Genomic DNA, 26835 nt, shown 5'->3' with positions numbered 1-26835 from the left:
GTCGAGTGTCGAGGACAAGTCGAGTATCGGCGACAAAGGGTTGAATATGGGTTTAGACAATCCTTGTGGCTGGTTTAATTTTTCTTGGGAGGTAATTAATTACCTAAACTACATCCTAATCATTAACGTTTTATATACGCCAGGTTCATCTTGATAATACTACCTACCTAACCTATTCTTACTAGCCACCAGCGAAAATGGACGGGATGCCTATGCCATCATCTGTAGAGTCTTCGGCTTCGGTCTCATCATCTACAGTACAATCAACGCTTGACTCTATAATGCCGACTTCTACGGCAAGCACAGGAGGTGCAGATAACATGGGGGGTATGGGGGACAGGAAATCGCAAATGGGGGAATGTAAGATCTCTGTGAGATATTCACTTCCAATACGCCGAGTTGTGTATACCTCACCTAGTCCGTTCAACCCCGCTAACAGACGAATGAGCGTCAGATGCTTTGGAACTGGGACACGATCGACACATGCTTCCTCTCGGAATCCTGGCACGTCAAGTCCCGCGGTGGATTCGCAGGCCTATGCATCGGCGTCGCGCTGCTCGTGATCCTGCTCGAGTTTCTCCGCCGCGCGTCTAGGATCTACGACCAACACTTGATCCGCCAGCACATAAAGACTACGAGCGCCCTCGCCGCGACGACCGTGAACAACTCCTCGGACACGGCCAACGGGGCTCTCATAGCAAAAGAAGGCACTACTGCGGCCCTCGTCCGCGCCACGCCGTTCAGGCCTAAGCTCTGGCAACAGGCCATCCGCGCTTTGCTGCATACGCTTCATTTTGCGCTAGCTTACTGGATCATGTTGCTTGCTATGTACTACAACGGATATATAATCATCTGCATCATCCTCGGCGCTTTCATAGGGTTCTTCATACTGCAATGGGAGCAAATAGACCCTCGGTGAGTAGGACAGACATCTTAAGGCTTCACGGGGGCCAATGCTACCTAAGCACTGGACGCTAATGTTATTCACGGTAAAAGGGGTGGCAGTGTGGCCAGCTTCGATGGTGGTAAAGGCGCCACTGGTTGTCATGGTTAAGCCCTACGGAATCGATACGAATGAAATCAGTGTAATATTAGAGGACTAAGTTAGGGTGCAGAAATATCCTGTCAGGATAGCAGAAGCGGACTTCCGGAATAGATAACAACGCGGGGTTGAGGTTTAATATATATGAAGTGGAATGTATGTATGTATGATGAAGGACCATTTGCATCGTATGATTAATATATCTTCATACAAACGGACGTACTAAAGTCGACGTTATCCGAAGTAATGTTTACGAATATCGTCAAATGAAGGCATTCATCCTCAAGGAACCGTAACACACCACGAAATTATAAAGCAACGAAGCTTGGTGAGAGCTATAAAGATGTTGGAATCGTTGATTAGCGTAAATTCATTTACCCTCATTCCCTAGTCCACCCTTTGCATTTTTCAACGCCAATATCATGAATTGCAATTACCATGAATACCTACGGCTCCGCAATGCCCTTACATGCTACTACAGCTCACGAACCACCAACCTAACCATTGTGGAAATTAATGAGATAAAGTAGCCTAAGTAGAAAAATAAGACATCCGCTACGCTAACGCTCATCGTCCAACTCGAATTACACCGGCCGCAATCAGCTTCTGGATGTTAGAACGAACGTTCGGGTTGCGCATGTGCTCCTGCAGCGCCGCGGGATCGGACTGGGCTTGCTGGAGGATAGATTGCATGACAGGGTCTTGCATGATGGTCATAATCTACAGCGAGCGGGTTAGCCGTTCCTATTCTGTTCGAAACGATGGGGGTGCATTCGGTACTTACCTCAGGGTCTTTCATCAATCTCTCCCGAGTCTGATCCTCTGTCTCATTCTCTCGGGCAGAGTACATAGCCTGAAGAGCCTTCTGCTGCTGCTGCTCGATCTCTCGCGCGTTGGCGTTGTTGTAATGCTCGCTATCTACCACGGCAGCCTCGTTGCAAGCGTCGATACACTTGGAGTAATCGCGCATGCCGAAGTAAATTTGCGCCTTGCGAATATACGCCCTAATGAACTTGGGGTCCTTCTTGATAGCCGTGTTGCAGTCCTCAAGGGCGCTTGGAAACTCGAACAGCTTGATAAAGGCGGCGGCGCGGTTGCTATATCCACGAGGATCATCCGGAGCACGCTTGATCATCTCCGAGTAAGCCGCAACGGCGCCGGGGAAATCTTGCTCCTTGAACTTCTTATTACCTTCCTCACGAGCTTCTTCGGCCTTCTCCGGGTCGATGTAAGCCTTCTTAGCTTCCTCGATCCTTCTACGCTCAGCAGCGCGGAGCTTATTTACAGTATCGGGTGTTCGGTGCTCGGTCAGAGACTTCTGGTAATTTTCAACCGCCGCTGCAAGGTCTCCTAGCTTCTCGTAGGCCGTACCAATGCGCGCGTATGACTTGGCGATCGTCTTGAAGTCGGCATAAATCTCGCGACCTTCTTCGATAGCCTTAGTGCAAGCCTCGATGCAGGCTTGGTAATCTCCCTTTTCGAATTGAGCGGCGCCGAGGTTGTTGAGGTAGGTTATGTCCTTGTGCAATTCCCAAGCCTTAGTGTAGTGCTTTATAGCCTCGTCAAAGTTACGCTTCTTGTAGTTTTCAGTACCCAATGCCTTCTCCTTGTCAGCCTCTTCCTTTGCCTTTTTCTTTGCGAGCTCTTCCTCGTCCACTTCTGGCTCAGGCTCGGGCTCGGGGGCCTTGGCTGGCTCCGGTTTAGATTGGGGTTTGGAATCAGCTGGAACCAGGTCCGGCATTTCAACGTCCTCCTCTGCCTCCTTAGTGCTAGAAGAAGAGGCGGCAGCGGCAGCGGCAGCGCCTGGGATGTCATCCGGGCCTCCCATGTGCATATCGATGCCCATCAGAACTCCTAATACCTGGATCATTCGAGGATCGCTAAACAAGTCCTGGGTGTTCTGGGGATTCTGTTGTATGGCCTGGATCTTTGCGATGAAGGATGGATCAGCAAAGAAACCGCTGGTTTTAGGATTGCTCATCAGCTTCTGGAGGAGATTGGGGTCGCTAAACATCTTGCCCAGTCCGCCTGTAGGATCACCACCAAGACCAGCGCCTATAGGGAGTTAGTACATAAAAAAACATTCAAAGGTATACGTTTCAAGGGAAGATGAAACAGGGTATGGGCATTTACATACCGGCTTCTTGCTCCATCGCTCGCTGTACGGAGGCAAGAGAACTCTTTAGATTGGCGTTGTTAGGATCGTGCTTGAGACCCTCCTCGTAGGCCTCGCTGGCACCTAAAAGGTCGCCTGAACCGTGCAGGGCTGCGCCCTTGCGACCCCATCCTCGCGGCCAGTCTGGCTTAATCTGGGTAGTCTTCTCGGCATCACTTAGAGCATTTGTCCAATCCTTCTTAGAGGCATAAGCAGCGGATCGGTTGCTGTATAGAATGTGGTTGTTTGGGTCGATGGTAATAGCCTTGGTGAAGGCATCACTAGTAGAATTGTTAGTCTTGAGGTCTCAACTGAGTCTTGGAAACTTGGGTTGTAAAGTTTAAAAAAGATCAATATCATAGGGACATAAGACATAAAAACCTACATAGCCTCGTCAAACTTCTTCTCGGCAATAGCCTTGTTGCCCAGAGCTTTAAGCTCGTCTACAGAGGCCATGGTGGGTTGATGCTACCTTTCTTCAAATGCAGTTGTTGTATGCAACTTGGATGAATATTTTATAAACTTGAGAAGATTCTTACTCGTGTCTCGTGTAAAATTAAACTTATGGAGAGAGAAGAAGCAAGAAATACTCGCAAGGTAGAAGTTATATGTGGTAAAGTTGTATGTAAGTTGCGATGTCCAAACTTTGGAATGGAAGCACTGGGACTTGGATCTTTTTAGGGCTGAATGCGATGAATTCGAGAGCTTTCTACGGTGGGGTATTGAGGTCCCTGACGGAAAGCTGCATCTGCTTGTCGATAGCGATAGCGATAGCGCATTATCGGGCAGTCTGTCAGTTCAATGTATCGGCGTATCGCGCTAACACTGCAGGCTGCAGCACCGGTGCTGCTACCAAAGACATCGATAAGAAATATTTCCTCCAACTTATCATAAACTTTATCATATGAACTACCAAATACTTTTGGTTGCGCGGGGCACGTCGTCTTGATTTACTCTTACGTACCTCACATACACATACACATAAAGTCAACATAAAGTCTTCCATTCTAGACATACCAGGTCGAAGCGCGTTAAGCAATTATGTACCTCGGTCCTTTCCAGATTGGTTGGAATTAGGTACAATACGCTTCAACTTGTCGCGTTTTCTACCTATCGCGCGCCGCCCTGTAAATTATCATCGACTTCAATTTATTACTGTTAATATATGAGTCACGATCACGACTCAATCGCTACTCAAAATGGACGACCAAACCTCGATACTCAAAAATCAACTCTACTCCGCCTGCGAAGATGCGTGTAGAGATAATCCCGAGAGGTTTTTCTCCCAGGAGGACCTCATGGCGCTCGACGTCGTTCCGCCCAAAGACGTAAAGAAACTCCTACAAATCATACAACTTCTGACGCGGGAGCGCCTTTTCGTTCCCGTCCACTTTCACAGCGGCCTAGCATGGCGACTCCGTCCTGAGGCCGAGGCGGCCAAGTAAGTAAAGTCTTGTTCCTATTATCCTCCCTATTCTAATCTTTTCTCAATAGGTACAAGCACCTCACCTCCGAGGACCAGGTCCTAGTCTACGAAATCATCGACTCGGCCGGTGCCGAGGGCGCATGGCAGCAGGACATAAAAAAGCGCCTTAATCTCCAAGACAATGCATTGCGAAAGGCTCTCAAGGAGCTGGAGACCAAGCGCTTCATCCAGCAGTTTACTACCGTCGAGAACATGTCCAAGAAGATGTGGATCAAGTTCAACATGCAGCCCTCCGCCCGCGCAACAGGCGGTCCCTGGTATACTGATCAATATCTCGACGAGGCCTTCATCGACACACTGCAGGCTGTGGTGATGCGCATTATAAAGGATAGGGGTAGCTATCGAAGTACGGGAGAACGAAGCGCTCGAAGCGTAAGCCCAGTTCTGCCGAAGAAGGGCGTAATAAGAGGCGGTTTATCCGAGGCCGCCATAAAGAGCAAGAAACGTTCCGCAGACGCAATGTCTAAAGATGACAATACGCGCCCTGCAGCTTCCGCATCGAAGGCCCGCGGAGCCCTCCGCCTCCCTCTACCTGCGGGTTACATGGGCTACCCCACGGCCGAGGAGATTACGGCAGAAATCGTCTCCATGCACATAGCCAAAGGACAGCCGCTGAAGACGGAACACGTTCAGGAGCTTATCGACATTCTCATTTGGGAAAATAGAATTGAGGAGGTTAAGACCGGCGATCGAGTTGGCTACAGGGCCGTGCGTGTGTCTAAGCAACATCCGGACATGGTCAAACTAGACAGCGAAGATTTCTGGGAGCCGAGAACCAATGGCTTGACAACCGTACCTTGCGGCAAATGCCCCGTCTTTGAACTGTGCGAAGAAGGTGGACCTGTATGGGCGGGAGGGTGCGAATATTTTGACAAATGGTTATTATAAGGTACAATGTATTACTGGGGAGTAAACATGGCGTTTTTGCTTTCCGACATAGCATGGCACGGCGTTTACTGGCAGGGAAAAGACATGTCTTACAATCAAGGACAAAATAAAAAGTTGGGAGAGTTTTGCCAGATCCGGACAAAGCCATTGATGCTGATCAGTACGACCAGGGAGGTCAGGTTATAATTACAACGATTTGTCACCAAAATTAGGGTAGATATGTATAATTAAAACAAGACGTGTTATTGGCAACTACCTAGTGTCTAACGACATGCTGGTCGAAGTGTCTTGCAATTGGCCCTCCCTGAGTTCCCTCAAGCCTTTTTGTGTGGCCTGTACCAATACTTGAGAGGCAAGTTGGTAGCATCATGGGCCAAGTAGAAATTTTACACGCAACAAAGATGAAAAGCTGTCGCCTTTTCCTTTAGGCAAGCTCGCCCGAGTTGACGATGGTAGGTCGCTTGCTGTACTTGATAGCACCGCTCTGGGAGCCGGTAGCCTCGATAGCCTTGACCACAGCTATGGAAGCATCGTCCGCAACAACACCGAAGGGGACGTGGCGGCCGTCTAGCCAGCTTGTCTTGACAGTGGTGATGAAGAACTGAGAGCCGTTGCTAAATACGAGATACGTTAGTTAGAAGATAATAGCCAAAGGAATACGAAATGGAAAGTGGGAGTATATTAATCGCGGCGTGACCTCTGTAGTCCAAGGGGAAAAGCACAGCAGTGTGAATAAAACTTACGTGTTGGGGCCGGCGTTAGCCATGGACAAGGTGTACGGGTGAGTGTGCTTAAGGTCGAGGTTCTCGTCGGCGAACTTCTCGCCGTAGATGGACTTGCCACCAGTGCCCTGTTGCATAGTTAGAGGTCGGCTCAAAAGCGAACTACGATGGTGTTGAGAGGAAGTCGACATACGTTGCCACGAGTGAAGTCACCACCCTGAAGCATGAACTCGGGGATGATACGGTGGAAGGAAGAACCCTTGTAGCCGAAGCCCTTCTCGCCGGTGCAGAGAGCACGGAAGTTCTCGACGGTCTTGGGTACCTGGGACTTCCAGAGCTCGAGGTTGATACGACCGGTCTGGGCTATGAAGTGGGTAATGTGTCAGCACTCCGAACAGCTAGGAATAAATAAGAAGTACGTTGTTTAACAATGATATAGAAATCAATTGAGCTTCCTAGCAAAGATATGGAAAATATAGACAGCTCTATACATAAATAATAGAGCTTATCGAGATGGTAGAAGCTTTGGCAGAATTGCTGGGATGTGATTCAACTTACTCTTCACGGTAGCAGTAGGTCTGCCATTCTCTAGGACGGGACCCTCCCACTCCAAATCAAAGAAGCTGGATAATGCATTAGCTCCATACGAATAAAAAAAAAAAAAAAACTACAGCAATAAGCTGGAACTTGAGGATCAAGGTAAGACTTACACCTTAATGTTGCCAGACATATTGACTGAGGTTGCGGAGAAGAATCGAACGGACGATTGGCTTGCTGGAGTAGAAGAGAAGGTTGATGATGCCTTTGGGAAGATGGAAGATCGAAAGCAGGAAGATGAAGTTGAAAATGAGGAAGAGGAGGAAGAAAACGCAGCGCGGGGCACTCGAAGGAGGGGTTGGAAGAAGGTCTGTCTCATCATCTTTTTGCGGTACTGTATTGGGATTTGCTAAGGGAGGGGTCAGCTCAAGCTACCGACCAATCATTTAATAGAAATGGAGGCAAAAAAAAGCTCTTTCCGAGGGGGCTACAGGTTGCAAGTGGGGTTCGTGAGGGCGAAAGTGTGGTACTGCATGCATCTTAGCAGCATCTTAGCAGCCTTAGGTACATGAGTACACAGGTACTTATACTGTGGAGGGGTTAAACTTGGAAGGAGTTCTGTGTCGTCACTCACTCTCGCTCACTTTCCACCCCACTCTATCCACTTGAACAGTTTAGGTACTCTCACTTGAGGCGGACTTCCTGACTTCCTAAACATATTACCCACATGCATGCCACTAAGAACACGGGCATGTATATAAGTACAACGATACAACAATACAACAATACAATACATGTAACCATTACCTACATGATTACATGTACGGATTGAATCCCAACAAGAACCAATTGGGATTAATGTACAAGTAAGTTGAGATGGGTTGGTATTCTGGGATCGATTTGCTAACAAAAAGCAAACAAATAAGAAGGAGAAGGGGTAAGTATCAGAAAAGGGGGATAACGTCAACAATAACAACAACAAAAACGGAAACAAACGCAACTAAAAGGCAGAGAGGAAAAATGTATCCCCCCTTCTCTCCCCGCCAATTCCCAGTCCGAACTAGAACTGGGATTAGAACTGGGGATGGAATTTGGGATGAAAGGGGCATAGAGAGGTCAGGGGTCTGGACGAGTACTCCGTCTATCCGTCACTCCTCTGAGCATTCCAATGACCATTCGAATGACAAGGGCTCTGACGGGGACAATTCTTCGGCCTTTATGTTATTAAGGTAAACGCCGAGTAGATTCACCTCACTCGAAGGATATCGGCCAACCGAGTCTATTCCATCCGGCAATGAGTTGGTTTTAAAGCCCCTCGACTAATACGGGAAAGCCACTATGTTCTCCGTGCTGTCAAGGACGTCGATGACGTGCTCTTAGACATGATCGGACTAAATTCCACGTGCGCTTCTCCATCGGATAGGTCGACGGCTCTCCGGAGAAAAGAGGGCAAGAGGGTGGTAGTGAAATGCCGTGCGGTGCCTTAGCAATATTTTGTGCTTCTTGCATGCAGCATAGTGTCTTCGGCTTCTCACCACGCCTATTGCAACAGCGTGTAATGCTGCCGGTAGGTATGTAGTAGGTGCTCGTCTATAGCGTCTTCAAACATGCGACAAGCAGGCCACTAGAAACGCATGCCACGACTTACACGCAGACATACGCAGACATACACCAACGAGGCGGACACGGAGCAGCCGGGGCAAGACTGCAGCTTCACCCCACTTCCGCCCATCTATCTGACCGCCCATAGATTCGGCATGCTTCGGCCTATGAAGGAACAGACGGGGAGTCATGCCGTAGCTGGGGCCGCAACTTGGCTTGAACAACTGTTCTCCAGCCTTGCTTCCGTCTTTGAAAGTTGAGAGATGATCTTTGGGCGCAAGAAGTCGAAATCAATACAGCCTGCTGTATCGAAAAAGAATGCTACAAGCCGACAAGCCCGCAGCTTTCCAATGTGACCATACGGCGAGTTATAGATCCGAGGATTGTGCTCTCTGGAAGTTCCGCTTGGAGCTTAACAAAGTAGACATAAGTTCGACAACGACTTTAAGAGCAGTTTTCACATACCTTATAAGCGATTTGTATAATGCAATGTAATCAAACGGTTACTCTGAATATAAGTAGAGCAAATTCGAGGTCGGATAACGTATAGCTGGAGAGTTCACAATAGTAGGAGTCGAGCTTGAGCAGAGATCTTAAATTTTCTAACCTAAGTTCTTTGAGAGCCTTGCAAAAGTTTAACCTGGTCCGAGCTCTCTATAAATCTAGGTATACACCAAGTGGACCGGCTATTCTGGGCCATTCTGGCATCTTGTCTGGCTCTACCGACCAATTAGATATACGTATCATGCTTTTCACCTTTATTTTCAATTCTAAATATTTATAAATCACTACCATAATAATATTATAAATACCTAAGTTATAGGTAGAAAGCCAAGCACCTCTTTATTTATGTGACATATGTACAAGTTAATCACGCTCTAGTCACGTGATATAAAGAGTCCCGCTGACGTAAGAAGTCCGCAGTGCCGGATGTGGGCCCCGTAAGTTATCAAGGTGGCCATTGCACAAGTCGGGCAGCGTTTATCAGGGGTCCGAAAGGAAGGTAGGAAAGTTCGAAGTGTCCATTTTGCCAGATGCAGTTTCGATACACCGATCCATCCATTTAAGCAACGTTTCGAAACTTACTTAAACTTACATAAACAAGAACAATCTTTCCTAGCCTCACTCTTTAATTACAGTTCTCACCTCCTACCACAACCACGATTCTCTCTCCTGGTCCCTGATCGGGACAGAAAAGCCACGGCACAAGATGGATTTCAACAGTCTGAAAGACCAGGTGACCAACCTAACGCTATACGATCTTAAGGCTGGTGTTCGCAAGGTTCAGAATGGTATGTATCCATCTTATACTTATACACTCGGCATGCGCCTCGGTCGAAGCCAGGATGTTAACTCGTCTGGGTGTTATAGCTGTCATGAACTACACTGAGATGGAAGCCAAGGTCGGTATTACTTCAATTGGTTCTAACCCAGGGTACTTGATGTTGCGGTTACTTACGCGCGCAACAGGTGCGAGAAGCTACTAATAACGAACCATGGGGCGCCTCGTCGACTCTTATGCAAGAAATCGCCAATGGCACCTTTAATTAGTACGCGATCATAGCCCTGCCCACGCGTTTCTCTTGCTAACGCTAACCGACGTTAGCCAAACCCTCAACGAAATCATGCCCATGATCTACCGTCGTTTCACCGAGAAGGCCGCCGAAGAATGGAGGCAAATATACAAGGCGCTTCAGCTTCTCGAATTCTTGATCAAGCATGGCTCGGAACGAGTCATCGACGATGCGCGCGGCCATATAACTCTATTAAAAATGCTGCGGCAATTTCACTACATCGATCAGAACGGCAAGGACCAGGGAATCAACGTCCGAAATCGTGCAAAGGAACTTGCGGAACTTCTAGGCGACGTCGATCGGATCCGGGCGGAACGGAAGAAGGCCAGAACCAACAAAGCGAAATACACGGGAGTCGAAGGCGGCACCATGGGAGGTTTCTCCAGTAGCAGCCGCTTCGGCGGATTTGGTAGCGAGTCGGGCGGCTATGGCGGGTACTCGGGCGGTGTATACGGTGACGGCGGCGGGTTCGGAGGCCAGTCTGATGACTGGAGAGATTCCAGCGCCAGTCGTGCAGACAAGTTCGAAGAATATGACGAGTTCGATGAGGGATCTGCGCCGTCAAGCTCATCTCGAGCGAAGCGACCCGAACGTAGCGAAAGGATGGGCGTCAAGAAGACCGTCGAACCTGTAAAGAAGAAAGAGCCCGAGGTCGACCTCTTCTCTTTTGACGACCCTGTTCCTGCGGCGACCACCTCTACAGCTGCTCCGTCGAATGGTTCTTCTGGACTGGCAGCTCTGTCGACGGCTAATAATGATGACGACGACTTTGATGATTTCCAATCGGCAGCGCCCGCACCTTCAAACAACGTCGGCATCCCGCCGCCCATGGTGACGTCGAACGCTCATTCCACCGCCCAATTCGCTGCGCCAAAGCCCTTGTCCGGGCCGCAGCAAGCTAATCTTAGCGATATGATGTCGTCGATCTCACCTCCCACAAGCGCCACCACGACACCTGCGGCCAACTACTCATCTTTCAGCATACCGGTAGCCGCGAGTATGTCTGCCCAAGCGCCAAAGCCGACGGCCAGTTATCAAGCGGCAGCTCCTAATTATTATCAGTCCGTCCAAGCCCAGCCGACGGGATCATCAATCTCTGGGGTATCGTCCACAACTGGCGTTTCTACTACATCCGGCCTATCAGCATTTAATAAACCGGCAGCCCCAGCGACATCTAAACCTGCCGCCGGTGGTGACCCGTTTGCGAATCTCTGGGGTCAAGCCGGTAGCGGTCTGAAGAAAGCGAGCACACCGACTGCGGGACCGAAGATGGGTCAGCTCGCCAAGGAGAAGACCAGCGCGTCGCTCTGGGGGGCGCCCGCAGCAGGCACGCAAAAACCTGCAGGCAGTTCACAAGCAGGTGGTGGATCAACCGGAGGCAGTGGCTTAGACGACTTATTAGGTTAGGGAACTACCCTAGCCCGTAATAAGGCTTTAGCCAGGGCCAAGTCTACGCATACATACGAAAGATAGGAGACTGCGTATCACATTGACGATATCAGCAACGTACAGCGTTGACCAGAACTTAGAATTGGAAGTTGATTGATTGACAGTAGTTTTTTTTTTCTTGTTATTGTTTTCTTCCTGTTATTTAGTGGACTGTTGCATGGATGGTTTCAACACGTTCGCAAAAAGGCGCCTGGGAGTAAAACGACTACGGTACAATCTAAACAGATCGAGTTACAGATCAATATTTCCATTTGATGATATAAGACCTCTTGTGAAGACTAACAAGCCTTATACAGAAATTAGATTCATGCAATTCTCAGTACCATATGATATCGTATCACCACTCATCTGCTACGATGTCGCTAGCACATACGATGCACTATTCTAAATATCGTATCTGCCATCGCTGTTTCAGGTCAGGGTTATGTTAACAACGATAGGACTTCTAAGCTTCCGAAGCTTCTACTTAATCTCCACCATAGTTGGATTGGCCAATAAAGATGCATGCGGCTCGGGAATTCCATAGCTGCATAGCAACAGAGCCGCCTTCCCAAGCCTGCGGCGTCTGTCGTACGCTGATCGGCAATTTTACAAGGGAGAAATAGATTGGCCAACCTATTGGTTGACGATTCACGATGCTCTCAAATACAACAAACTAATACCCGTGCTCATATAATAATCCATGCCGGCGGCTACATACAGGCGCAAACAACCCAAGGCTGCTAACCGCGGCCCGCGCTTAACCATCCCTGAACGACCCACCGATCTCATTTCACCTTGGCTGAGCCGTCAGCCAACCAGAATTCCCTGACGACGATGCCAAATGCCGGGGTTGTTAAGACGACGCTAGGCGAACGCGGTGCTATTGGTCTATCGTTCATGGGCGACGATATGGATATCCACGACGACTTGGATACTTTATGCTGGGTTCCTAATATGTACGTAGCGACGATCATCTCTTCCCCGATTGGACACACCCGCGCGTCGTGATTCTGCTAGGTATCCGCTTCAAGTGCCGGACGGTAGATATGTTTGCGAAAATAGCATTGTGGGTGCATTACCTACCTAGGTATGTATGTGCAAACAATGACAGCCAAGACGCGGCTGCTCAGAAAGAAGATCGAGTCAGGGATGTTTTGCCGCGAGAGTCTGATCGGGCTATGGTGGACGGTGAATATCGGAAGAATGAATCTAGACGGACTTGGCTTATACCATGCTCGATGTGGTGTGTGATGTTAGATAGGTAGGTATTTAAGATGTAGAGACCCCCCCAATAATTAACAACCCTCTCTCTCATACCTCACGAACCAAACAATCTCTCAGCAATATTCTATTTTTTTATTTCTTTTCCTTGAGTCTTTCTCTATTCTCTTTTTTCCCTTGTCTCCTATCTGTCACTATTTTGGAAGGGTCTATCTACTATATCACGATATAACGGACGGTCTTTAGATTTCGACGTCTCTTTCTCTCTAGGGTTATACGAAACGAAACGAAACGGTTTTCCTACCTTAGGTTATACTTACTATCTTTCTGGGTTTTATATCTATCGGTCTTTTCCATCGCAGTAGACCTGCTTTAGTCCAAATACCTCGCTCACCCGAGGTCAAGAAACCCATTTCCCATCTGTCAACTTCGGTCCTCGAGCCGTCCCTCATTCACAATTCATTCCTCAACCCCCCGGTCGTCTCTCCCATATCCGCCGCGGAGTCTCCCTCTGCGCACCGCCCTCAAGTCCGACAGCCCTCGTCCAAAACTCTCGCTTATAACCGACTTCGAAACGAGTATCCCGTTGAGAATGCGCTTTCAGGCACCCCAGCTCGGCGCCCTCGGCGTGACCTTTACGGCTTTCCGAGCGATGCAATTTGCTTCGCTCATCGCTATCATCGGCATAACTGCCAACTTCATCAATGAAATCGTAACCTTGGAACGCGACGCGCCGGACGTGCTGGTCGGCACCCTTGCCGTGGTACGTGTGCACATTTCTACCCCTTTCGCTGAAATTCCCTACTAACAGCTCGGAAGGCAAGTATCGCAACGCTCTACGTTTCTATTTCCTATATTCTATACTACGACGGACTTCTTCCCCTCCTAATCGCGGGCGGGATAGACCTAGCGCTCCTCGTCGCGGCTATCGTGGTAGCGGTCACTATCGGAAAGCCCCTATCCTTACTTAAGTGCGAGCTTCTTCCGCAACCCGCCGCACCAACTCAGACGTTTACCGTGTCCATCTCGGCTCGCAACTATGCCTCAGCAGCTGCCAAGTACAATAACTACCTAGCCCTGATTACGACCGACCAGCCGCACTGCTACGAGATCAAGGCGGCCTGGGGTCTGAGCATCGCGCTCTGCGTGCTCTTCGCTTTTTCTAGCGTCGTCTGCGTCGGCCTGTGGCGCCGCACCAAGGCTACCGCCGCTGGTCCCAAGGATATCGAAGGTTATTAGGGGCGCGCGGGCGCGCGTGGGGACTCCGGGGGAGCTGCTGTAACTGAGAAATCCGAGAGGGGCTTTGGTCCAAAGCCCCTGCAGCAGAATTCGGGACCGACCGCTCTTGGAACTCGACTCCTCGCCGCCAAGGGTTCCGACCGGTGGATTCCCCCGCCCCAACCCGCGCGTCGCCCCCCTATTTTTCGGTCTGTTGACGAAGATACCCGATCGGTTCGACTACCTCCAGTCATAGTCAATGCCAATTCAGGTCCGACCATCTTCGGGAATCAGTCTTTAGGGAGCAATATTCCCGCTCCTGCTCCTGTGATGATAGCCTCATCAACAGCCAGGTCTTCAAGCTCGCCCGATTCCTCCGAGGAAGACTATATACCTATCATCCATAACCCGTCTCACCATGTCGTTAGCGATAAGAAAAGGGCGCCTTATCCTCTTATCGCAGTCGTCGTCCCCCCGACCCCTAGCGACGACGGTTTCACGCCCATCACGCCCACCCCTGCTTCGCCTAAGCTCAAGGATTACCGGCTTAGCAGAGTGCCCCCTTTACCCAGGGATGCTCTCGGAATATCAGTGGGGAAAATGCTGGCTCGTGCGAAGAGCAGGAAGGTTCAGATAGAGCACGGGGAGGATGATGAGGCTACGCCTTTGAGCCCGACGGGTGCTCGGGATCTGGAAATGCAGATGGCGACTAGACCGAAACCGAAGCGGAAGACGCTCTGGGGCGTGATTGAGGGATGGTGGGATTTGGGATTGCTTGAAGGGGGCAAGAGCTTAAGACGTAAGGCTTGATAGGTTATGTACATGAATGCCAGTGTAATGAGATGAGAAGAGATGAGGTGGGATGTAATGCGCGGTTGATGGTTGGTGTTGGGTTGGGTTGGAGTTGAGGGTTTGTTCTTCGGGACAAGTAATGGGTATATGAATTGGATATAAATCGGATATAAATAGTGGTAATAACTTAGGATAAAGCCTAACATAAAATAGGTATACATTAGCCGATATCACTTCGGTTGGTATGACGTCCCAAGTTCAAAGATTCGATTGCAAAAGGATAGCTTAAAGCTGAATAACTATATTTTAAAGATCGAGACAAAATTATTTCTCTTATACCCGCCTTCTGAGTATAGACCAAACGCTTCCCGCCTGTTTAAGTAGTCCATAACCAGTGTCCTAAACCAACACATCGTTAATACATAGCAGAGGAATCATCACCTACCCAACTAATAAACTACCTACCTATATAATAATAGATACCTACACGGACACACCTTATAATAGCCAGTCCTCTCTAACCTAGCTAGTCCGTCTCCTTTTACCATTTCGATTACCACCACCCAGCGAAACCAACCCCCTCTTCCCCGGCCTAGGACCCGTTATCCTCTGCAGGAGAGCCGACAGGAATCCCCCGTCCGCCTTCGCTTCGTTCCTATCCATACGCTTGTCGTCCTGCAGAGAATACGCGCTGAACAGGCGGAAGTCGTCCCAGGCCCATATCTTGACCTTTTGCCCTATGCGCCGGGCATCGATATAATCGACGATGTTGACTAAAACCCCCTGCAGCTCGCGTCTGCACGCGCCGATGGTGTCTCGCGGCTCGACGCCGATCTCCCGGCACATGTTCTGGTAGATGTCAAGCTTCTCGCTGTCGTCTAGTGATTTTTTGCTGCCAAGCTCGGGTATGGCCTGTTCGGGTATGGTCTGTAGGTGGCCGGGGCCCCCTGCTGCGGCGTCGGCGGGTTGTTGAGACGAGTAATGGAATTTCAACTCGTCCCGAATCGCCTTGGTGCGCTCTCTCCTGTACTCCTGGGACCCGGGCACCAAGTCCTGGGAGGAGGCCAGACGACCGAATTCATCGTCGAACGACGCCTTGTTGTCGGGCACGAAGTTGGGGAATTGGTCAAAGTAAGACTGCGATGCGGGCGGCGGCATGAGTCCCCCTTCGGCATCTTCTTCAGCCTTGACGCTCATCATAAGGCCCGGAGAGCCTCTCAAGGGCACGATGGTATTATCATCTTGCGCTAAATCCTCATTCCTCCCCTCGACTATACGGCTGGTGGTGGGGGGAGCCAGGGCATCGCCGACAAATGCTAGAGCGGCGTCGCGTGTGTCGAAACCCTTAAAAACGGCACCTGAGAACTTGGAGACCTGCTCTTCACATTGCTCCCAGGTCTCGTACACGCCGGGCTTCCTGCCGACTCGAACTGCGTAGTAACTTGGCCGCTTGCGCTTGGCCATCTCGTCTCTCTCTTGATAATAATTGTGAATCTGTGATGTGACTTGTCGTGTTGGAACACCACCAAACGCGTCGACGCGTCTCAATAAGTACTTTCTTCTACATGCATATCGCGAGGGGCACGGTGCACCCCGATTTGAGATGTTGATTGGCTAAAGCAGTTATATTGTATCTCACAACCAAGTTGGTGGCTTATTTTCGTGGGACGCGAGGTTGGTATTCTACAATACCTATACGCTTTCGAGGATAGTTCAGAATGACCTGTCGTATTTACACCCGACCAACTTTTACCTATACTTCATTACAAAATATCCCTTCTTTTTCGATCTACTACATCTTAGCAACTTGACTATTTGTCCTTAGCCATTTCAACCTTTCCGGCCAGATTCCCATTTTCCCGGGCGAGAGGACACCGTTGGGGTCTAGAGATTCCTATACACGAATTAAATGATCAGTTCCAAACCCCAGCCAGCCAGCCAGCACGGACAGAGGGGTAGAGCAGACTAGACTAACCTTTAACTTCTCGACGAAGCGGCGGTAAGCATGATTGTTGAAATCAAAAAGGTCCGCGTTCAAATCTATCAAGTATATTAGTAGTAGTAGCAGTAGTAAGTATTACTTGCAAGTCTATCCATCTCTATCTCCCGCGATGAATGGAACTTACCCATATGGTTGATATGTGCCCGATACTTGGCGAAACCCCGCCTGCTACCTTCTCTGAAGAGGTTACGAAACACTTTATCCACGCCCGTCCGTTGCTCTGGGCTGGTCTTATCGAAGCAGAGCATCGTGACGAAAATAGCATACCGATCGTGCATAAAGAAATCGCATAGGAAATCGAATCCTTGCTCCGCGCAGATGCCCTTGGCTGTCTGCGCCCATTCGAGCACCGTCTTCCCGTCTAGGGGTACGATGGGCGAGTACGCCCCGTGTGCTCCAACCGAATCATCCCGCCGGTTGTAATAGTTCACCATCGGTATATTCCACATGCTTGGGACTCCGACCCTGACACCACCGTAGAGCGGGGACACGGCAGTTGCTTCTAAAAGATTTCCGTCCTCGCCGGCGAACAGGGTTTGGCGAAGGCGGCCTGAGGGGGCTTTCTTTGCTACAACTCTCTCTACTTCGTTGAACTGGGCCTTGATGACTTCCGTCGGCCCGTAAAGTCCAAACTTCACAGTCCAGATGCCAGCGTCTAGGTCACTCTGCATTTCTTTCAGTCGCCAGTCAGGAATTGGCCCCTCGCCTTTCCACCAATCCGAGTGCTTGCCGAACATAGTAGCCCATTCTGCAATGTAGAAGACGTAGACCGTGTACGGTAGAGTGCCGTTACGTCGTAGTTCGCCGAAGACATCGACTATGGTCTCGATATGTTCGAACTCGGGCACGTCGAACGAGCAGGCCATATATGCTTGCGGCTGCGGCGTTAAGTTGATGCCCATCTTAGTCACTATCCCCAGGTTGCTTTGTAGGAAGAGACCGTCGATCGTAGGACCGAATGTCAACTTTGTTGTATGCGGAGAGGCCGAGTTAGACATGGCGAACTGACCTGTTCTGACGACATCGCCGTTTGCCAGAACAACCTCCATACCGGCTATATTTTCATGATGGACTCCCGTCGGGATAAATCCCATGCCTCTATCAAGAGCCTAGCAACGTTAAAATCAAGCTATCTCTCACTGTCGCGAGTAAGAACCTACATTGCCAATGACACTACCCCATCCAAGAGATGCCGTGCTCGGCCACACCTTGAGTTTATGTTTCGCGCAATATTCATATAGGTCCCCGAAGGTAACCCCAGGCTCAACTACCGCGTAGCTGAACTTTTCATTTACCTCTATGATCTCGCTCATCCGGTGCAAGTCTAGGGCGATACTCCCAGGGACACGCGGTGCAGGCCCTCCATACCTGCAAACCAGGTTAGTCCTCGCCTATTCTCGCGCAACGATTCCGCTAGTTAGATGATACCCTAGGTTCTTCCCCCTAGAGAAAGTCCACACCGGGATTTTATACTCGTTTACGATCTTTAGAACGGCCTGTATATCCGACACTGAGGATGGACTGCTCGGCAGGTTAATAGCTCGAATGGTGAAGTCGAGTCTTTCTAAGGAGGTGGTCCCTTACCAAGCTGCGGCACTTGGCACGCTCCTTTCATGTCCGGCCTCAGGGATCTCGTAAGGGTCAACGTAGTCCTTCAAGCCGTCGCCAGTAAACACAGCGTCGTTTCCCAAAGCTGACACTATTTTCTCTAAAGCTGAGGCAAAATCCTCTTGGGATACGTCTGGTGGTAAGACCGTCTCGATCTTTGCGACGAGCGGCTTTGAAAAGGCCTCCTCGTGAGCTGTCTGGTATAGAGGATCTGAGTATTTAGGTGCCATGTCGGTTGTTATCCCGTCTTAATGTTGCTTGGGAGGCGTAGTCGGGGAGACGATAGGATTAAGAGTTGGGCAAACATACAATTAATATTAATAGGATTGGCGCTCTTTTATCTTCGCTTCCTACCGTACGATCTTTGAGGATCACCATGGTAGGTGTGCGGAGATAGCAACGATGGCCCACTCGGACAAGGGGTAAGGGGTGCTCTATATATGAACATATCCAACTTCCCCAACTTCCTCTCGGCAGTTGTACGGTATGTCCACGATATTCCCCAGACACCGCCAAGTACCTAATGTAAGTCGTATCTGATCTCTGATGTAATCTAGAACATTGGCATTCATTTATTCATTTTCTTCCCGACCGAGGGCTTAATCTACTAGTTAATTGATGATCTCCTGATTGCGGATACAATATTAATACAGAAAAAGGTAAAGCAAAAATACCATTAACGAACTAAAACAATAAATAACGACACCGAACCGAACACCAAACCGTGTGCACCACCACAGTCACCACCGTAATGACCATCGTCATCACTCTATCGCCGTTCTATAACCACTACCACCAATCACCGAGACCCACGTTTCCCCATTCTTCCACTGGCTCATGCATTTTTCCTCCAGAGTGCTCCAAGCCTACTTCTTTTGCTTCAATAAATCTCTAAGTCTGTCACCAAGGGTGTTGTCGATTTGACCTCCAAGGAAATCCCAGCCTACTGTCGAGTTACGCTGCGGGGGTTCAACACCCGTAAGAGTATAATAAGCGCCGATGAGGTATACGAACGATACCCAGGCACCGATAATAAACCCGCCCTTCCTCCAATTGCCTACCTCTATGTGCGGTTTGGCAAGGAAATAAACACAGCAAGAAATCCAGAGGAGAGGAATGAGCCAGTAATTGGTCAGATATGTAATGTAGTCGAAACCCTTGTAGGCCGAGAATATACTCCAAAGGAGCCCACCGCACACCAAAACATGCCAAAACGCCCTTCTGGACGCGCCGAAAAGAACCATGAAGCCTGCCTCTAGCAGTCCGTACAGACCGTTCGGCTGCCAGAGAAGCGTGTTCAAGTGCTCATCCAGGGTTATGGCCTCGACGTAGTCGTCCTCTGGGTAGATCAAGCCCTGGTAGTAAACAACCATGCAGTTTGAGATGTCGATGATGCTCTGGCCTTCGACATTTTGTCGCTCATCATCCCAGGCCTCGGTTTTAGGATCATAGCTAAGAGTGGCTTCGGGAACGCCTTTGCCCTTGTTATAAGGCCTGTAGCGCGTGACCTTGGGGAACACGGCGAACTTGACCTTGGCACCGCGGATCCTGTGGTACTCCATGACGCGGAGTTCTTTTTCGTTCTGGGGGATCTGGATCGGCTGCTGAACGCGCCTGTTGACGCGGGCGCCCTTCACGGCGGCGTTGACGTATTCTTTCCAGACTCGATCTTCTCCCTCGTACAGCTCCTTAGACTCGCGGTACAGCTGCACGTCAGCCTGCTGCTCCTGGCCGTAGTCCATGCGGGCGCCGGGCGTGGCGGAGAGGAAATGGAAGATAGAAGGCGAGATGGCCATGCAGACTTGGATCATGCCCGCGTACGAGATTAACGTGTGTAATTCTTGTAAGAATATCGTTTTCGAGTACCATGTGCTTGTCTGGCCCGGGAAGACTTCCTTGAATACGTTAAGGAACGGTAAGAAGATATTCATGGTCTTGGCCGTTAGCTCGTCGACCTTGGGCCAGAAGTCTGCTGGGAGTAGTCCTCCTTCTACACCGTACCTCGCAGTGATAGCACGAGCGATCTTACGGTCGTATCCTTCACAAGAATGTGTCAGTAAAAGTACAATTTCTCTTGCTAGGCTGAGAATTTCTAGGGTTTCAATAACCTACCTTCTTTTTCCATCCACTTAAAGTCGAGTCTCTCTAATTCCTCTTCGGTATCTTCGTCCGCTCCGAACAAAAGCTCGGTAAAAATCTTCTTCTCCATAATCTGGCCTAGGATGCCAACGACAAGCCATTTCCGCTGCGTCGCATCATTTAATATGATGGGCCATCCGCCGTTTCCTCGATCCTCGTGGGCAACCAGGCGGGCGTATTCGGCAAATTGCTCCGTCATATTAGCAGTCCAGATCTGGGCCGGGTGACTAAAGTTGTCCAAGTTCACATTGCCATCAAACCACTTTGTTGCGAACTCTACCGTTTTGGTGTATAGGTTGGCGTAGTGCGTCTTATAGAAGTCATCGTCGTAATCGCCAGGGTGGGCTATGCGACCAAGAAGTTGTTCGAAGTCGATATGCGCAGGACGACTATCGAGTCTTAGCTCTTCGGCTATCTTATATCTTTGCGGGCCTTTTCTTTGGGATCCCCTGCTGCTTCGCCTCCTGTGGTGGTCATCTGATTCATCGCCCGAATCATCAGGTTCCTCATTCACGATATCACGAAGCCTCCACTCATCCCAACGTCCTTCTTTCTTAGCCGCCCTAACATGTCTAGCAAACGGGCCCCATTTGTGGTCGGGGTCTCCAAATATCCCGTGAACTACATATTCAAAGACATTTTTAGGGTACTCTCTGACATCCGTGTCTCGTGGAGTATAGAGCGCTCTACGCCTCGCTGGCAGCTTGCCAGTGCCCTTATCTCCGCCGTCTAGTTTTCCCGACATGTTAAGTCCGTACGCAGAACAATCTTCAAGTATTATGCTATTGTTGATCTTTTCAGTATGTAATAATAATGTAATAATGTATAGTGTAGTGTATAGTGTATAGTTTGGAGTAGAACCCCTATAAGTTAAATCGATGACTCAAGCAAGAATTGACTAGAGAAGGCTAGAGGTTTATGAGAGATGGTGATTAAAAGGACGCCCAAAACCAAGGGCTCGCAGAAAAGTTATTAGATGGACAAAGACGGACTCGGTATAATGGTCTTAGACAATAATCGGAATCCTTGGGACGTGATTGGATGCTTCCGTATGACTATTCCCGCTTTCAGTAATACAGGTGAAAGACGACATTCCAACGGTCGCAAGCAGCACTCCCGAAAACACGTTTCTTTAACAACACAAAGTACGGGAAATTTACAAAGTCAAAGTCACTTTTCCGTTTCGGCGTACAATTTTATAGATGCGCATTGAAAATTTCCTAAGCCTAGTCGATTCCTAGTCGATTCTAAATATAGGGGTTTTTTGTCTTTTCCGGGCTTTCGCTCTGCTAAATCAGCCCTGCTTAGCTTGCATGGAATGCGATATATTGGCCTGCTGGCTACCGTACAAGTTCATTCGAAAACAATTCATTCATGCTCCCATCATCCAGGTGCCCTAGTCTACTGAGCAGCGTGATACTGTTGAGCTTGACCAGGAACCTCGTAGACAGGTTGACCGGGGTTTCCCATCTGCTGGGGTTGAACATAGGTACTACCGGTGGGCTGGGAGGAGAGCGGCGACGGCGACTGCGGCGGATAGTACCCCTGAGGAGGCGGAGGGTGTCCAGCCATAGGGTTGGGTTCTTGATAGACTTGCGCAGGTTGAGGCTGCATCTGGAATTTCTCCCCGCCGGCCGTCAGTTCAACGCCGGCTCCTGTACCACCAGGAGCCCCGTTGATGGGCATAGCCTTGAGACCAGCCTTTCGGTGTCGGTGTAGCATGACACCGTGGATCGACAGTGAGATAATGTAGAGAAGACTAAATGATATTAGGACCACGTAAATACTCCAAGAAGCCTACATCTAATGACTTACAATTCAACTCCACCTAAACCTGCCGCAGCAGCCAAGCAACCGCCATACGTGTTGACTGCAGTATCATAATCGCTCAGGTCGTAGTAGTCGTCATAGTAGTCACTGTATGAGTAGTAATAAGCGAACGCGGAGGCGATTTGGGCAGCAAGGATGGCAAATGAAATTAGCCAGAAGATAACAAGGAATATATCTAAGCCGAGTATTGCCCAGTAGTTGTAGGCCTTCGCGGGACCAAAATGTGCGACGAGACAATAGATACTAGTGATGATGGTCGCAATGGACTGGTTATCCCGTCAGTTTCTTTCTTCTTAATATTGGTCCGAATTGTTAACTGTTGAGGTTTACATACGGTAAAAAGCGTCAGGGCATCTCCTGCAAAAACGAGAAAGACGATGCCGAAAGCGCTTAACCCCAAAATTATAATGCTGAAAATTAGCTGAATAATGCGGATGGCAACGAATCCTTTAGGGTAAAGGGGAATGTGCTCCTTTCCAGGAACTCGTTGGTTCGAGTACTTCGACTGCGGTTGCTCCATCGTGGCACACACAAAGGGGTAATGATTGAAAGAGAACCGCGTCACGGAGACTTGTGAACAGCAAAACGGCCACTACGAAAAGAAAGCTAGAAAGATCAACAGCTCAGGAAAGGGACCGTCTACACCATATGTACCCGTCGAGCCCTGTATGTTGTGGGCTGACACTCGTCCGTCTATCTACCAATAAGCCATAAGCGAAATAAATTTCACTCAACTGACAGGCGCAAGGGCAGTAAGATACTACTATGTAGGAGCTAAAGGCGCCCACGACAAGTCATATATGCAGTAGAACGCCAAACTACTACCTTGGTAGGCTTGTAAGCTAGGGAAGACCCAAGTCCATTGCTCTACGCCAAGAGAAGGACAGCTGCGAATGGCGATATCTGCGGGAGGAAAGGGGATCCGCCCGAAACACCTTGGTCCTCTCGAGACTACATCAAACGAGATGAAGTGCCACGCGAGACTTCGTAGTCGCAGCATATCGCTACAATATGCGATAACGGACTGCGCTGCGGCTGAAACTAGGGTCATGGATTGGAGAGATAATATGCAGACCCCTGTCAGCTGAAGGTCGAGATCAAGATATGGCCATCCTGATGTTTCTCCCCGCAGCAGCACGATGTTACATTGTTAGATAATATGGATCATCTGCCCACTGCGAAAATAGTTTATTAAGATGGCACTCAAAGACGAGGCGTCCAGCGCGTATGCACGAGTGGCAATAAATTTTGTTTTATTCCTTTCTACCAGGTAGTCTAGATACCTAATATTACGATTCTAAATACATGTATTTCCCCCAGAGTGCCAAAGGAGCTTTAGCTCCCATACCTGCTACGTGTGAAGTCTGGATTTTATTGAGTGAAGTGGCTTACGGCTGAAATAATAGACAATTTTACGATTTTTTTTGGTAGGTGGTGTAGCTACCTAATTAACGCCCAAGTTACGTGTATGTAATGGCAACTTGATAATACCCTTATCAATTCAAAGTTGTTTTCGGATACAGACAAAACTTTAGTGTTTAATTCGAGTTGATGTTACATAGGAGCCCAAGGCATATACATAGGTAGGTAAAAGAAGATATCCCCGGAAGCGGTAGAGTGTGACTCTACCGTATTCATACGATGTGGTATACTGTATTACTAGCCCACAACTAGTCAACACAAGCGAGATGGCCCTTCATTGGTCTATCAAAACGCCATAATTCTTGAAAGAGATTAGGGGTTGGGATGGCTTTACGCTAGAGTGGTTAGCGAATCATTGCACAACTAAGAATGCGGCTTCCTGGCTAGACAAATAGAGAACAGCAAGAGCCGTGGTTAGTATAGTTTCAGATATAGTTATACCATTGTACGGAAGTCCCCATCAAAAGTTTTGTCCATACGTGCCACCTGATAGCTTTTGATGCAGCTGTTTGGGATCTAATACCATGCGGTAGTTAAAATTATGAACGTATACAAAAATTTACCTTTTACAATATATCCAATTTTAGCTTCAATATGCCAATTAAAACATTAAAATTAGATCTTTTACAAGATCAAAAGCTGCTCTATACGCCTACATAACTTTTATTGTTTGAGAAGAAGATTTCGAGTTATTATATATAAGCGAAAGTAGTGTAATATAGATAGTACATGCGCTCGATGGCCTATAGCTGTTGCCAAGCCCTGTTAAAGCTGGTCAAAAGCTGTCAGGTGGCACGTATGGACAAAACTCTTGATGGGGATTTCCGTATATACCATTGAGATGTGGCATAAGTACTTGCCAAGCACAGCCAACAGCCCTGCAACGGGCATCTTGGTTTATTGGTAGGTAGTTGCCAGGAACCAACATGCTAAGAGGTAATTACCTTAAGTAGTCATGGATGTGTAAACCGTTCTACTATGACGATGTTAAACCTTGAAAAAAGGTAAGGTTCTATATATTAGGTAACTACCTTATAAGAAGGCGTTGGCAAAATTCAACTACAACCTCGCAAGATATACTCAAATATGAAGAGACACTGCGACCCTACAAAGCTACCTATTAAATGATTTATAGTAACTACCTACCCATAGTTCTTACTAGCTTCCTACGAAGCTGACCACTAAGGTCTGTAGTTGTAGGTAAACATTCTCTCTAATACAACTCCAATACCCCTTCTCACTCAACAAGCCTCAGCTATAGCGATATAAGCTGAAATAATTATTAACTGATCAAATACGGGAGGGACCATTTATGCAATCAAAAGCCTTGTTACAGCTGGTTAAGTTCTCCCCAGATGGGTTTTGTACTATTTCTTAGAAGAGATATACTCATTAGTAGTTATGTCCAAATAGACTGAAGTTTATTACCTCGCGTCACACCTGAACAAAGTATGTCGAGTAATAATTAACTTCACGGAAAGTAAAAACGGTGTTGGTTGGGGATCTACGTCACCTAATTAGGTTATAGTTGTAAGCAGCTGCTATAGTCATGAGTTACTGAAATAGCTGTTGAGGCAGTTACGATCGAGGCATCTAAGGAAGGAACGAGGCCCTCCAGGGCCAATTATATAAAAAAGCAGGGTCCCGTAGTCCTCTTAGATTTTCTTCTTAGATTTAGCAACGCACTTTAGCAACGCACTCGCAATACAAGACCAGTTCCACAAACGGAATATAAACAGGCATCCAGCGAGCGATGTGACTTGTGGACCAGTTAAGGTATGTGCCTGTGCTTGATGCAAATGCTCTGCATCATTAGTCTAATACTAATATTTTAGCATTTCAATAGCCTCCTCGCAGTGGTAATCACATACGGAAGACAACACTACCATCCTCGTCGCCATAAGACAAGAACAAGGCCATTCGGGAAGATCCTAAGCTACACCCGGCAGTATGAAGCTAACAAAGCGCCGCGTGTCGCCCTTATCTTATAAGAGCACATACAAAGCACCCGGGAAAGGGGCACTCAGTTACCGATCTATGTACAATGGCCCTATAACTATTATGCACGGAACGTATACATATCTAACACTCCTCACGCCAAACAATTCCTTGACGACCAGTGCCATCGACACGTATGAAAGTTGGCACTCCGGACAACTCTAAACTATATCCAACGCACCCACCAATACCCGATGCACTCGCACATCAGGTGTGTGCTCTAGCCAGCACCACACCAAGAGTATGCCCGGCACAAAGGTAAACCTTAAGAAGAAACGAGGGTGTCACCAAACTCTAACGCATCTGCCGCAACAGATATGCGTTCAGGGACCACGCACACGGAGCTTAAGCTTTGGAAAAAGTCAGATCTCGCGTCAAATACTGATCTGCTTGTTTCCCCCCTCCTCGGACCTCGACATCGTCACGTTCACGTCCCTTTTTCTGCGCCTTTTCTCCGCAGAGTGAAACGGTGGGGAGGGGTCCGGCGAGAATTGTTGAGTGTAAAAGCGCCCCTGGAAGAAAGTGACCTGGCCCATCTGTCTATATATATTTCTATCGAGAGCCATTCATCGATTTACCTCCCTACCTGGGTATATCTTCTTTCCAAACCAAGAGAAATGTCTGCAAAAATGCCCGAAGAGGAACACAGCCCTCAGAAGCAACAGCAGTCACCTCGCTGGTCCGAGATCGAAGACGGGATTTTGATGCAAGCGGTAGAACAATATGGCGTGCGCCATTGGGACGACGTTGCGAGGATGTTATGGACGAGGAAGAGCGCCGAGGAATGCCGGGCGCGTTGGGCAGTGCTTGTTCCGATATTACACGAAGGCATGAGACGGCGGGAGGCCGAGTTGGAGCAGCGCCGTAAGAGGAGCATAACCGTATCAGCGGATGGGTCACGCACGTCGACACCACGGCAGAGGCGTAATGGAATCCCTCAGACCCCGCCTATCCCTATCCCCATACCGGAATCCCCATCGCCACCCCTCTCGTCAGCATGGGCGCGAAATCGACGGAATACCGAACCAGGAGGAGGGCCCACTCGAGCTGAGTCGATGTCTCGTGGGAGGGGAGGAGAACGACGGGAGTGGCTTCAACCGCATCCGCTTATGCCGGGGCGTCCCCGCAGAACGCCGACAGCCTCGAGGGATGCTTCGGCATTTAAGGA

At 48.9% G+C, this 26835-nt stretch overlaps 11 protein-coding genes across 11 annotated transcripts; 4 read left to right on the top strand and 7 right to left on the bottom strand.

The window, feature by feature from the left end:
• Nucleotides 1-197: 197 nt before the first annotated feature.
• F5Y00DRAFT_270678 (Ctr-domain-containing protein) lies at nt 198-1350 on the top strand (the record flags this gene model as incomplete). Its single annotated transcript, XM_048012654.1, has 3 exons — nt 198-371; nt 455-915; nt 997-1350. 3 exons carry the CDS (start codon nt 198-200, stop codon nt 1052-1054), a joined length of 693 nt encoding a protein of 230 aa, XP_047869461.1. The 3' UTR covers nt 1055-1350.
• Nucleotides 1319-3879, bottom strand: F5Y00DRAFT_224888 (heat shock protein). Its single transcript, XM_048006083.1, has 4 exons — nt 3583-3879; nt 3180-3478; nt 1827-3097; nt 1319-1762 (listed from the first exon to the last, which is right to left on the bottom strand). The coding sequence occupies exons 1-4, from the start codon at nt 3651-3653 to the stop codon at nt 1610-1612; spliced, it is 1794 nt and encodes a 597-aa protein (XP_047869460.1). The 5' UTR covers nt 3654-3879; the 3' UTR covers nt 1319-1609.
• A 179-nt stretch (nt 3880-4058) lies between these two features.
• On the top strand, nt 4059-5823 carry F5Y00DRAFT_224887 (RNA polymerase Rpc34). Its single transcript, XM_048006082.1, has 2 exons — nt 4059-4638; nt 4692-5823. The coding sequence occupies exons 1-2, from the start codon at nt 4397-4399 to the stop codon at nt 5569-5571; spliced, it is 1122 nt and encodes a 373-aa protein (XP_047869459.1). The 5' UTR covers nt 4059-4396; the 3' UTR covers nt 5572-5823.
• A 172-nt stretch (nt 5824-5995) lies between these two features.
• Nucleotides 5996-7023, bottom strand: F5Y00DRAFT_257549 (cyclophilin, cytosolic form; the record flags this gene model as incomplete). Its single annotated transcript, XM_048010578.1, has 5 exons — nt 5996-6185; nt 6315-6421; nt 6487-6656; nt 6852-6916; nt 7004-7023. The coding sequence occupies 5 exons, from the start codon at nt 7021-7023 to the stop codon at nt 5996-5998; spliced, it is 552 nt and encodes a 183-aa protein (XP_047869458.1).
• Nucleotides 7024-9642: 2619 nt separating this feature from the next.
• Nucleotides 9643-11413, top strand: F5Y00DRAFT_257548 (ENTH-domain-containing protein; the record flags this gene model as incomplete). Its single annotated transcript, XM_048010577.1, has 4 exons — nt 9643-9724; nt 9804-9835; nt 9903-9982; nt 10039-11413. 4 exons carry the CDS (start codon nt 9643-9645, stop codon nt 11411-11413), a joined length of 1569 nt encoding a protein of 522 aa, XP_047869457.1.
• Nucleotides 11414-13001: 1588 nt separating this feature from the next.
• Nucleotides 13002-14052, top strand: F5Y00DRAFT_103368 (uncharacterized protein). The gene is made up of 2 exons (XM_048003815.1): nt 13002-13421; nt 13478-14052. The coding sequence occupies exons 1-2, from the start codon at nt 13251-13253 to the stop codon at nt 13895-13897; spliced, it is 591 nt and encodes a 196-aa protein (XP_047869456.1). The 5' UTR covers nt 13002-13250; the 3' UTR covers nt 13898-14052.
• Nucleotides 14053-14955: 903 nt separating this feature from the next.
• F5Y00DRAFT_103344 (Caulimovirus viroplasmin-domain-containing protein) lies at nt 14956-16405 on the bottom strand. Its single transcript, XM_048003814.1, has one exon. It carries the CDS (start codon nt 16130-16132, stop codon nt 15191-15193), a length of 942 nt encoding a protein of 313 aa, XP_047869455.1. The 5' UTR covers nt 16133-16405; the 3' UTR covers nt 14956-15190.
• Nucleotides 16406-16460: 55 nt separating this feature from the next.
• On the bottom strand, nt 16461-18508 carry F5Y00DRAFT_270671 (putative vanilly-alcohol oxidase; the record flags this gene model as incomplete). Its single annotated transcript, XM_048012653.1, has 6 exons — nt 16461-16562; nt 16644-16708; nt 16795-17779; nt 17831-18038; nt 18099-18191; nt 18255-18508. 6 exons carry the CDS (start codon nt 18506-18508, stop codon nt 16461-16463), a joined length of 1707 nt encoding a protein of 568 aa, XP_047869454.1.
• A 477-nt stretch (nt 18509-18985) lies between these two features.
• On the bottom strand, nt 18986-21162 carry F5Y00DRAFT_270669 (uncharacterized protein; the record flags this gene model as incomplete). The annotated part of the gene is made up of 2 exons (XM_048012652.1): nt 18986-20316; nt 20391-21162. The coding sequence occupies 2 exons, from the start codon at nt 21160-21162 to the stop codon at nt 19145-19147; spliced, it is 1944 nt and encodes a 647-aa protein (XP_047869453.1). The 3' UTR covers nt 18986-19144.
• Nucleotides 21163-21591: 429 nt separating this feature from the next.
• Nucleotides 21592-23443, bottom strand: F5Y00DRAFT_224876 (uncharacterized protein). Its single transcript, XM_048006081.1, has 3 exons — nt 22582-23443; nt 22233-22513; nt 21592-22176 (listed from the first exon to the last, which is right to left on the bottom strand). Exons 1-3 carry the CDS (start codon nt 22765-22767, stop codon nt 21819-21821), a joined length of 825 nt encoding a protein of 274 aa, XP_047869452.1. The 5' UTR covers nt 22768-23443; the 3' UTR covers nt 21592-21818.
• Nucleotides 23444-26052: 2609 nt separating this feature from the next.
• F5Y00DRAFT_224874 (uncharacterized protein) lies at nt 26053-26600 on the bottom strand. The gene has a single exon (XM_048006080.1). It carries the CDS (start codon nt 26542-26544, stop codon nt 26320-26322), a length of 225 nt encoding a protein of 74 aa, XP_047869451.1. The 5' UTR covers nt 26545-26600; the 3' UTR covers nt 26053-26319.
• Between the last annotated feature and the right edge of the window lie 235 nt (nt 26601-26835).

This window comes from Daldinia vernicosa (genome assembly GCF_022497035.1).
Source record: "Daldinia vernicosa strain CBS 139.73 unplaced genomic scaffold F5Y00scaffold_3, whole genome shotgun sequence".
NCBI classification, from domain to species: Eukaryota; Fungi; Ascomycota; class Sordariomycetes; order Xylariales; family Hypoxylaceae; genus Daldinia; species Daldinia vernicosa.
The sequence above is the reverse complement of the archived record's forward strand: the minus strand, read 5'-3'. Positions and strand labels throughout refer to the sequence as shown.

What these genes read in the sequence shown, in the direction of transcription:
- F5Y00DRAFT_103368 (XM_048003815.1), top strand. Translation starts at nt 13,251, where the DNA reads ATGCGCTTTCAGGCACCCCAGCTCGGCGCCCTCGGCGTGACCTTTACG. An exon ending in TGGTCGGCACCCTTGCCGTG is followed by an intron (nt 13,422 to 13,477) that starts GTACGTGTGCAC and finishes ACAGCTCGGAAG; the next exon opens with GCAAGTATCGCAACGCTCTA.
- F5Y00DRAFT_103344 (XM_048003814.1), bottom strand. Translation starts at nt 16,132, where the DNA reads ATGGCCAAGCGCAAGCGGCCAAGTTACTACGCAGTTCGAGTCGGCAGG.
- F5Y00DRAFT_224874 (XM_048006080.1), bottom strand. Translation starts at nt 26,544, where the DNA reads ATGCTCCTCTTACGGCGCTGCTCCAACTCGGCCTCCCGCCGTCTCATG.
- F5Y00DRAFT_224887 (XM_048006082.1), top strand. Translation starts at nt 4,397, where the DNA reads ATGGACGACCAAACCTCGATACTCAAAAATCAACTCTACTCCGCCTGC. An exon ending in CCTGAGGCCGAGGCGGCCAA is followed by an intron (nt 4,639 to 4,691) that starts GTAAGTAAAGTC and finishes TTTTCTCAATAG; the next exon opens with GTACAAGCACCTCACCTCCG.
- F5Y00DRAFT_224876 (XM_048006081.1), bottom strand. Translation starts at nt 22,767, where the DNA reads ATGGAGCAACCGCAGTCGAAGTACTCGAACCAACGAGTTCCTGGAAAG. An exon ending in ATGCCCTGACGCTTTTTACC is followed by an intron (nt 22,514 to 22,581) that starts GTATGTAAACCT and finishes CGGGATAACCAG; the next exon opens with TCCATTGCGACCATCATCAC. An exon ending in GGTTTAGGTGGAGTTGAATT is followed by an intron (nt 22,177 to 22,232) that starts GTAAGTCATTAG and finishes AATATCATTTAG; the next exon opens with TCTTCTCTACATTATCTCAC.
- F5Y00DRAFT_224888 (XM_048006083.1), bottom strand. Translation starts at nt 3,653, where the DNA reads ATGGCCTCTGTAGACGAGCTTAAAGCTCTGGGCAACAAGGCTATTGCC. An exon ending in AAGAAGTTTGACGAGGCTAT is followed by an intron (nt 3,479 to 3,582) that starts GTAGGTTTTTAT and finishes CAATTCTACTAG; the next exon opens with TGATGCCTTCACCAAGGCTA. An exon ending in AGCGATGGAGCAAGAAGCCG is followed by an intron (nt 3,098 to 3,179) that starts GTATGTAAATGC and finishes AACTCCCTATAG; the next exon opens with GCGCTGGTCTTGGTGGTGAT.